We start from the raw sequence: 10,083 nt of genomic DNA, 5'->3' as shown, positions 1-10,083 counted from the left end.
AACACAACATTACTGACATTTCAGAAACCCTCCTACTCTATGCACTTCACATGTAATCCTGAGAGAAAAAAACTAATTTTTTAAAAAGAAAAACTAATTACCCTGGTAAATTACATGGATAGAATAGGGATTATGTAGTTATCATATGAATTAAATTAAATATCAGATTATATTAAATATATCACCATTTTAAATAAATATTATAAATGAATAGATAATTCTATAAACATTAAATTAAATATTAAATTTTAATATGATATAAAAAGCAAAAGTATGGGATGCCTGGGTCGCTCAGTCCGTTAAGTGTTTGCCTTCGATCATGATCTCAGGGTCCTGGGATCAAGCCCAGAATTGGGCTCCTTGCTCAGTGGGGAACCTGCTTGTCCCTCTCCCTCTGCCTGCTTTCTCTGCCTACTTGAGCTCTCTCTCACTATGCTCTCTCTCAATTAAATAAACATATATATATATATATATATATATATATATATATATATGTACATAAACAAATCTATCTATATATAAAAATTCTTTTAAATAAGTAAAAGTGCCTCCTTCAAATGATGTATTATAATATTCTCCCTACCGATCATCTGGTTAACTTCAATCCATCCTTTCTCCGGAGAGAATCTCCTAAGATATGCATCTCAGTTAGGTCCCCCTGTTGTACTTACATGAAACACCTGACTCTCCCTAAGTGAGATTTTCAGATTTGTCACCAGCTATCACTTGTGTGGATGTTGGCTTATGGTGTGTCTGCTTACCACTGGTGGAGGGCGTGTCTCGCTCAACACTCTAGCCCCAGTGGGGATGTGCCTGGCACACATCAGGCACCCAGTGTAGGTTTATGGAGGGTTGGATCAGTCTATGTCCCATCAGGCAAACATCTTTTCTCCTCAGTGTCCTCCCTGACCTGACTTGGTCACCAGGTGTCTGATTCCTTGGCTCCTGACCTTGGAAGACCTCTGGTTTCAATTGCTGAGAAGGAGGCTCTCTGGCCGCCCCACCCCTCCTCCCCCTCATATCTCCTGAGCTGGAGAAAAGACCCTTTAAGCCATCGAGGTTCAGGACATCCATGCCTGGCTTGTGGCAGAAACCTGCTTGGATAGGAGTTGGAGCACTCAGATTTCAGGTAACATACACCTCTGATAGGAAGTGCACTTCACCTTGGATGCTGGGGGTCGGGGGAGAGTTTTGAGTACAGAATTAAATTCTGCTCCCCGTACATACTTCATGTTCCGTGTTTGTTTCCTCTTAGTAACAAGATCATTATGATGCCAACCAATAGGCCGGCCCTCCTACAGATTTATTGAAGAGATCTGAGATCTGGTAGTGTTCCAAGGCAAGCAGCTTTGTTTGATATCGAAAAGAAGTCCCTAGAGATCATCCCCACGTCCATAAAACATCAGTAAAAGCAGCTGATTTCACAAAGTAGCTAAACACAAAAGTGGAGCTAATGTCGTGGGGGAAACTGCAGAAGAAGGAAAATCAAAATCCCACACAATTCCTCAGGGAGCAGAGAAGAAGAAAGGTAGGAGCAGAGAAAGGGAGAGTAAGGGGGGAGGAGGACCCGGGAGGGCTGTGGAAGTGGACATGATCAGGGGGAGGGTATCTGACCAAAACTCCGCCTCCTGTTCCTTCAGTTTCTGTCCCACGCTCATGTTCAAGTCCAGCTTCAGGTACTGCTCGCTCTGACTGTAGGCTGGCCACAGAGGCAGACCTTCCCCATTAGGGTCCCTGGAAAGTGAAGGCAGAGATGTGGATGAGATTTCCATTCTCCAACACCTGACTGTGGGGGAGCCTGGGCGGGGGTGTGTGAGGGTGTAGTGGGGGGACGGTGGGGGGCAGGGCTCACTTACCCTGTCCGTGCAAAGTTGGCCCAGTACCTCATCATCTTCCTGCTCAGCAATTTCTCCTTCTCCGTGGCTCCTTCTGAAGGAGACAATCGCAAAACCCGGCTCTCACACGGATTCACCAGAAGGCCAAGGTGACTCAGGTGTGCTGAATATGGCATTCCCATCTCCCTTCCCTCGGGATCCTCTCACCAGCCCACCAATCAATGCACTCCTTTTGCAGCCGCATGTACAGAGGCCCAGAACAGCAGGGGCTGGCCCAAGGAATCATGGCTTCTGAATGCTCAAGGAGGCTCAACACCCAGCTTCCCCATCTAGCCAGTGCTCTTCCAGACATTCCTGCGAGGCTGCAAGCTCCCTGGGGACAGAGACCACACCACACCCCCCACCCCTGTCTCTTTCCACCACTCCCTGACTCAGTTAATTATTGCATTTCTTTATTGGAGAAAGTAATATTTGCTCAAAGTACAAAATGCAACATGCAGGAAGGGCATCTAATGAAAATAAGGTTCCCTCCCGTCCCTTCCCTCCACACCCCCTGTGCCCAGCCTCAGAGGTAACCATAGCTACCAGCTCCTTGAGTGCCCTCCAACGGCAGGCTGGACACATACAAGGGTTTAAGCGGACACCTTCCTACATATGCAGTATGACATGAACACATATTCTGCGTCTTTTTCTTTTTACAAAATCGTATCCAGGAGATAGTTCCACACTGTCGCCTAAAAACCTTCCATTTATTGCCGTTTATTATTCTCTAAATGTATAATGCATGAATATGTATATATGCAATCATATGTGAATATATAATTCATGCGCCCAGTATTCTCTGGGCGGATCTTCACAGCGTTTTCAGTCTTTTGCTGGTAAAAGCAATGCAGCAGCACATGCCTATCGTTTTGCCTGTGCGCAAGTATAATTGCACAAAAAAATTCTAGACATTGGATTGCTTGGGGAAAGACTATCTGCATTTTAAATTTGGAAGTTTTGCATTAATATATGAAATTGTCTGTCTCCCCACACCTGCTCAAATACATTATGTAAAATGCATTGCTCGTCCCAACCTTGATAGATGAAAAAGGCTTCCTTAGTCAAGGTTAGTGTGCAATCTTCTTGTTATGGCTGAGGTCACGCTGATTTTGATGCTTAAAAGTCATTCACATTTCCTTTTCCATAAACTGTCTCTTTGTATCTGTTAGCCACTTTTCCACTGGGCTGTTCTTTTCCCACTGACTTTAGGAGCTCTTTAGATATTAAGGAATTGAAACTTTGATACACATGTGGTTCATTTTCTCCCATTTGGAGAGTCCTGTGCCCGTCCCACAGTATGAGCTCAGTGATGGCTGCTCGTAGTACAGTGACATTTATTAAGCACTCACTGTGTGCCTTGTGAAAATTGTCTCACTGGGTCCTTATCACAACCCAAGAGGCAGCTGTGTTATTATCTGTATTATTAGGATGGGCATGAATAAATGATGTAACGAATAAACCGCAGCGCACAAATGTACTTGTGCGGAGCACAAGAGGCCAGCATGACCTGGTCAAGGGCCTGGGTCATGCAATTTCTTTAACGAAATATTTTAGTGATATCTGTTGTGTGTAGTTGCTATAAATTTTTTCAGTGGATAACCTCATCTGATTGGCTTCTTATTTTAGGCTCTGAATAGGTCATAAGTTCAGGAACAGATGAGCGAACCTTGCTAGTAGCAGTGCACAACATCTACATTAGATCACCTGGGTCCAGAGCACATTGGGAATTATGAAAAACATGGGTTGTTGGGTTTTGTTGTTTTGTGGATTTTTTTGTTTTGTTTTTGTTTTGGGGTTTTTTGTTTTTTGTTTTTTTTGCCTTTTAAAGCCCTGGGTGGTAATCTCATCGATAGTTCTGGAAAGGGCAAGGAGGGTAAGATCAGTGGTCAGAGAGAAGAAAGTGGTTCTAATTAAAAATAAAATTAGATCGCATGAGTGCCCCCAACGGTCCAGCCCTTTAGGCTTTAGCACAAAGAGAAACACTCATCAAGCAAATGCTGACAACTCCTTTTCATCTCGGTTTCTAAAAATAAGAGTGGGGGCATTTTCCAGGGAATTGCTGGGTCTGTAAACTGTAGATTACATTCCAATGCACCAGTACCAGGGGGCTCTTGCATCACGTCAGGCGGGGGGAGGGCTTCTCTCCAGCTCATCCCAAGCTCAAGTCTCCACGAGAGCAGAAGCCCCCCTGAAGCCCGCTCCTTACCAAACATGACAACGTCGCCTTTGAGGAAGGCACCTCCAAAGACGAAGCGGATTTCATCAGAGTGATCGGCTTTGACGAAAGCCGGCCTTCTGTCCTTTAAGCACTGGGGCCCGTGTTGAAACTCGTAGAAGTAGACGGGTGCGCCAGCATCTGCACAGAGAAGGGAAGGGGCCTGTGGCCAGCGCACAACTCGGTGGAGCTGGGGCTGGCCACGCGTTCCCACCCAGAGGGCCCGCCACACCCGTGGGTGGGATGGCTCAGAGACAATGCAGACTTGAACCCTGCTAACTTCCCTCTTCCTTAATAGAGGCTAGCGCTTGCTGCTATAGCAGCCCCTACCCCCGTGGTTACAGGAGTTCACTAGCCCTCAGGGAAGACAGATTGGGCAAGAGGTCTTCACTTGGCTATAAACCTTTTCTCCTGAGCAAAGAGCTACCTCCCACCGATCCTGCCTCAATTGTCCCAAGACAAACCAAACAAAGTTATTCCCTGCTTCCAACATTCCTTCTCCTCACTTCCGCTAAAGGTCTTTGCTTTTAATTCCTCCTCACCCCACCTTTCCCTGCATCATCCATGTTTCTCTCCTGGACCACTGCCATCAGCAGAGTCTCTGTTAACACACGCACACACGTGCACACACATGTGCACACACACACACAGACACCCACAAACACACATACTCTTGGTCTCAGCTTCCCCTCTAGCTACTGGCTTGTATCTCTAAATCCCTTCTAGCAAGACCCCAAAATACTCATCTCTGCTCCCTCTCCTCACTCTCTCTCTCTTAATTGAAGTGTCACTTATGGACAATAAAAAGTGCAGATTTTAATTACATGGTTTGATGAGTTTTTGCAAATGTATACACATTCCTGTAATCACCACGCGAGGGTATACAGAGCATTTCTATCACCCTGGAAAATTCCCTTGTGTGTTTTTGTAGTCACTCTACCAGGAGACAATCAGCGCTTTTATGGATCGAGACCACAGATTAATTTTGCCTGTCCTTGACCTCCGCATAAATGGAGCGACACAATATATGTACTTCTGTGTGTCTGGCTTCTTGTCCTGGGTGCAGTCTTTTTTGAGACTCTTCCATGTTATCTCATGTATCAGTCATTGATTCCTTCCAACCACCAAGGATACGCTATTGCTTGAATATACCACGGTGCGTTTACCCACTTGTCTGATGATAGACTTCTGGGTTCTTTCTAGTTTGGTGCTATTATGATTAAAGCCGCTGCGGATGTCCATACACCAGCAAGGACATATGCTTTCATTTCTCTTCAGTGAATGCCTAGGAGTAGAATGGTTGAGTAGTAGGGTAGGTATGCACTTAATTTTATAAGAAACGGAAAGTTTTCCAGAATGGTTGTACCATTTTATGTTCCTTCCAGAAATACATGATACTGCTGAATATTCCACACCCTTAGCAGTAGTGGTGGGTGTGGTTTGTGTTTTCAATATTAGCCATTCTAGTAGGTGTCCATGGTTTCCTCATTTGGGGTTTATTTTGCATTTCCCTGATGACTAATCATGTTGAGAACCTTTTCATGAGCCAAAAAAGGCTTTCCTGTATCTTGTTTCGTGAAGTGTCTTTTCAAGCCTTTTATCCATTTGTAATTGGATTATTTGTCCTTTCATTACTGAATTGTAAGAGTTCTCATATGCTGGATATGAATTTTTTGTCAGATAATTATGTTGTGAATATTTTCTTCTAGTCTGTGGCTTGCTTTCTCATTTTCAGAGCAGCAGTGGATTTTTTGTTTGGTTGGTAGTTTTAGGTAAAATACACAGGGGCACCTGGGTGGCTCAGAGGGTTAAGCCTCTGCCTTCGGCTCAGGTCATGATCTCAGGTCCTGGGGTTGAGCCCCACATCAGGCTCTCTGCTCAGCAGGGGGTCTGCTTCCCCCTCTCTCTCTCCCTACTTCTGGTCTCTCTCTCTATGTCTAATAAATAAATAAAATCTTTTTTAAAAATACACATAACATAAAATTCACCACTTGAACCATTTCTAAGTATGGTAAATCAGTAGTTTTTAGTACATTCAGAATGTTTTACAACCATCACCACTATTGAGGCCTAGAACATTTTCAGCTCCCCAAACAGAAACCCCAGATCCATTAAGCAGTCACTCCCTATTTGCCCTGCCCTCCTGTCCTTTGGAAACTGCTTTCTGTCTCCACGGATTTGCCTATTCTGGACATTTCATATAAATGGAATCACACACATGGCCTTTTGTGTCTGGCTGCTTTCACTGAGCATAATGTTTTCCTGAACAACCACGTTGTAGCAGGTGTTCTTCTTATGGTCAAATGATAACCCGTCATATGTGTATACTGATCAGCTGATGGATCTTTGGGTTGTTACCACTTTTTGGCCTCTCCAAATAAGGCTGCTATGAACATTCATGTACAATTTTTGCTTAGCCATCTGGTATTCAATTATCTTAGGTCTATGCCTAGGAGTGGAGTTGCTGAGTGATATGGTGATTTTATGTTCAATTTTGTGAGGAACAGCCAAACCACTTTCCACATGACATGGACCATTTACCAGTCCCACCAGCAGCTCATGAGAGTTCCAGTTTCTCACATTCTCAGTAACACTGTTATTTTCTGGTTTTTGTTTGTTGTTTTTTTTTATTATAGCCACTTTAGTGGGTATGAAGAGGTGTGTCACTGTGGTTTTGACTTGCATTTCCCTGATGGCTAATAATGTTGCTCACTTTTTCATGTGCTTATTAGTCATTCATGTATCTATTTTGGAGAGATGTCCACTCACTCCTTTGCCCATTTTTTAATCGACTTGTTTGGTTTTTTGCTGAGTTATAAGGGTCCTTTTATTTTCCAAATAATAAACACTTATCATGTAAATGATTTGCAAATATTTTCTCCCATTCTGTGGGTTGTCTTTTTACTTTCTTTATATTGCCCTTTGATGCAAATTTTTCATTTTAATGAAGTCCAATTTATCTTTTTTTTTCTTTTTTGATGATACTTTTGTTGTTAGATCTGAGAATCCACTGTAATTTTCAACCTCTTTGTGTCTTTGGTTCTAAAATGGTCTCTTGTAGACAGCACACAGTTGGACTGTTTTTATAATCCACTCATTCTGCAATCTCTGCCTTTTGAGAGAATCCATTTACATTTAGTATAATTACCGACTATGAAAGACTTACTTCTGCATTTTACTATTTGTCCCCCATATGCCTTATATTCTTCTTCAGTTCTTCCATCACCATTATATTTTCCAGGGTACCACTTTGATCCCCTTGTTTCTTTTACCATACATACATATTTTTAGTTATTTTCTAGGTGGTGCCCTGGGGATTATAATTAACTTCCTAATTTATAATAATCTACTTCAAACTAATACTAGCTTCATTTCAATAGTAAACAAAAATGTTCCCCCTTTATAGCTCTGTGTCTTTATATTGTTATTGTCACAAATGGCATCTTGATGCATTGTATGTGAAAACATAGATTTATAATTATTATTTTCTACAGTTGTTTTTAAATGATGTAGGAAAACAAAGAGACATTAGAGAATCAAAAATAAATCAATACTGACTTCTGTAAGTAAACATAAGTAATGTGAGTACCATGAGAAGTGTTTTCTTTCTTCTTATGGATTTGAGATACTGTCTAGTGTCCTCTTATTTCAGCCTTAAGGACTCCCTTTAGTATCTGTCAGGCAGGTTTACTAGTGACAAACTCTCAATTTTTGTTTATCTGGAAATGTCTTGATTATCCCTTCATTTCTGAAGATAGTTTTGATAGACATGGAAATCTGGTTGGCAGGACTTTTTTTTTTCCCCCTGCACTTTGAGTATGTTATTCTGTTGTCTCTGGCTTCTGTGGTTTCTGTGAAGAAATCAGCTGTTAATGTTATTGAAGCTACTTTGTACATGATTAGTCTATTCACTTTAACTGCTTTCAGGAATTTCTCTGTTTTTGGTGTTTGATTGATTATAATATGTCTCTACATGGATCTCTTTGAGTTTTTCCTACTTGCGATTCAATGAAATTCATGGACATGAATATTTACATCTTTCATCAAATTTGAGACATTTTGATCATTATTTCTTTAAATATTATTTTTTACCTATTTTCTCTTTCTTCTCTTCTGGAAGTCCTATCATGCATTTGTTGGGATATTTTATGGTGTCCCACAGGTCTCTTGGGCTCTGTCCATTTTCCTTCACTCCTTTATCTTTCTGATCCTCACACTGAGTAATCTCTATGGATTATGTTCAAGTTCTCTGTTTCTTTCTTCTCCATGCTCAAATCTGCCACTGTGTCCCTCTAGTGAATTCTCCATTCCAGTTGCTATATATTGCAATGCCAGAATGTCTATCTGGTCCTTTTTATAATTTTATAAATTCTCTCTTTATTGCTCCTCTATGTGGTGAAACATTATTTTCATGGTTTCCCTTAATTTTTTATATGTGGTTTCCTTTATAGCTATTTGAGTATATTTAATAGTTGCTTTAAAGTAGTTAGAAAATCCAATGTCTGGGGTTCTTCAGGGACAGTTTCTATTCATTTCTTTTTTCCCTGTCTGTGGGCCATACTTTCCCATCTCTTTGCATGGCTGTTGAACAGTGGAGATTTTGAATATTATAATGTGGCAACTCTGAACATCAGATTCTACCCCTTTGCCACAGTTTACTGTTACTGCTTTTTGTGGTTGCTGTTGTTTGTTTGTTGAGAAATGTTTCTGTACTAATTTTGACTATTCTTCATGTGTGGCCACCAAACTCTTATTTCTCTTCTTATCTTCATGGTCAACTAATAATTTTATGGGTCAGCTGAGATTTTCATAAGTGCCTAAAACAGACAAAATCTCCCAATCTTTGAAGACAGGCATTATGTGTGTGTCAGAGCACACCCTCAACACTCAGCCAGACAGTCTACAACTCTTATTTAGCTTCCACTTTCTGTATGAGCAGAGCCTTCAGGTCAGCCAGATATAACAGCTTAGGGTCATCTCAGGTCTTTTCTAAGCATGTTCCCCACTCTAGACAAGCGCAAAGCCTTCTAAATTCCCAGGGCTATGAGGGAGCTTCTCAAGCCTTTATTCCCAAAACATTCTATTGCCCAGCTTTTCCTCCTAAGTATTGCCTATTATTTATTCCAACTGTTATCCCTTGCATCTGGGGGCAGCAGCAAATACATTTATTTATTTATTTTCTTTTTTCAGAGAGAGCATGCACACATGTGCACATGTGAGTGTGGGTGGGGAGGGACAGAAGGAGAGGGAGAGAGAATCTTAAGCAGGCTTCATGCCTAGTGCAAAACCTGACACAGGGCTTGATCTCACCCCCCAGAGATCATAACCTGAGCTGAAATCAAGAGTTGGACGCTTAACCAACTGAGCCACCCAGGCGCCCCGGCAAATGCATTTACCTTTAAATGTTGATGGAAAATACCCTCCGGGTAGGTGCCTAATGCCTGAGAGAGTTCTGGGTTAGGTGAAAGGAAAGCAAACCCTTTGAGCTTAGTTGTTTAGGGAACCACCAGATAGATCAAAGCAAAACAACAACAACAACAACAACAACAACAACACAATTCTTTGAGTGTGAGGTCCTTTTTTCTCCTTCCAGTACTAGAAACCTATCCTATAAATGTGGGCTGCTGTCTTTAAGGTCACTGCCTAGCTGGTATCAAGAAATGGGGCAGAATAGGTTGAAATGCCACACTGTCTCACTGAGACCCAAGGATCTATATCTTAATTAAATGTTCACTTGCTTGCGATAAACCCTTGATATGTTTCCAGGTTCCGATCAAATTGATTCTGACAGTACTTACCAGTTTATTCACTGCTTTTGGGATGGAACAGATTTTTGGAATTCCCTCCTCCACCATTTTTGCTAACATTGTTAACAGTGTTTTTTGATGAGCAAAAAAATATGTATTAATTTTGCTTCAGTACAATTTTAGATTTTACATTTGGATCTACAACTCAATTCACATTGATTTTTGTATATAGTGTGAGGTAACG

At 41.6% G+C, this 10,083-nt stretch overlaps 1 protein-coding gene across 5 annotated transcripts in view; it reads right to left on the bottom strand.

Annotated features, from left to right (window-relative positions):
• Window positions 1-1,324: 1,324 nt before the first annotated feature.
• CES5A (carboxylesterase 5A) overlaps window positions 1,325-10,083 on the bottom strand; it is an 88,380-nt gene continuing 79,621 nt past the window's right edge. For 4 of the 5 annotated variants that reach the window (XM_032854445.1, XM_032854441.1, XM_032854443.1 and 1 more), the window contains 3 exons: window positions 4,084-4,233; window positions 1,857-1,929; window positions 1,342-1,734 (listed from right to left, as the gene is read on the bottom strand). In XM_032854445.1, coding sequence (XP_032710336.1) covers window positions 1,506-1,734; window positions 1,857-1,929; window positions 4,084-4,233 — 452 coding nt within the window. In that variant the 3' untranslated portion in view covers window positions 1,342-1,505. Of the gene's footprint in view, window positions 1,735-1,856; window positions 1,930-4,083; window positions 4,234-10,083 lie in introns of all 5 variants that reach the window. The other variant, XM_032854442.1, reaches the window with a different exon arrangement.

This window comes from Lontra canadensis, unplaced genomic scaffold (assembly GCF_010015895.1).
Source record: "Lontra canadensis isolate GAN:19392208 unplaced genomic scaffold, GSC_riverotter_1.0 scaffold8, whole genome shotgun sequence".
NCBI classification, from domain to species: Eukaryota; Metazoa; Chordata; class Mammalia; order Carnivora; family Mustelidae; genus Lontra; species Lontra canadensis.
The sequence above is the reverse complement of the archived record's forward strand: the minus strand, read 5'-3'. Positions and strand labels throughout refer to the sequence as shown.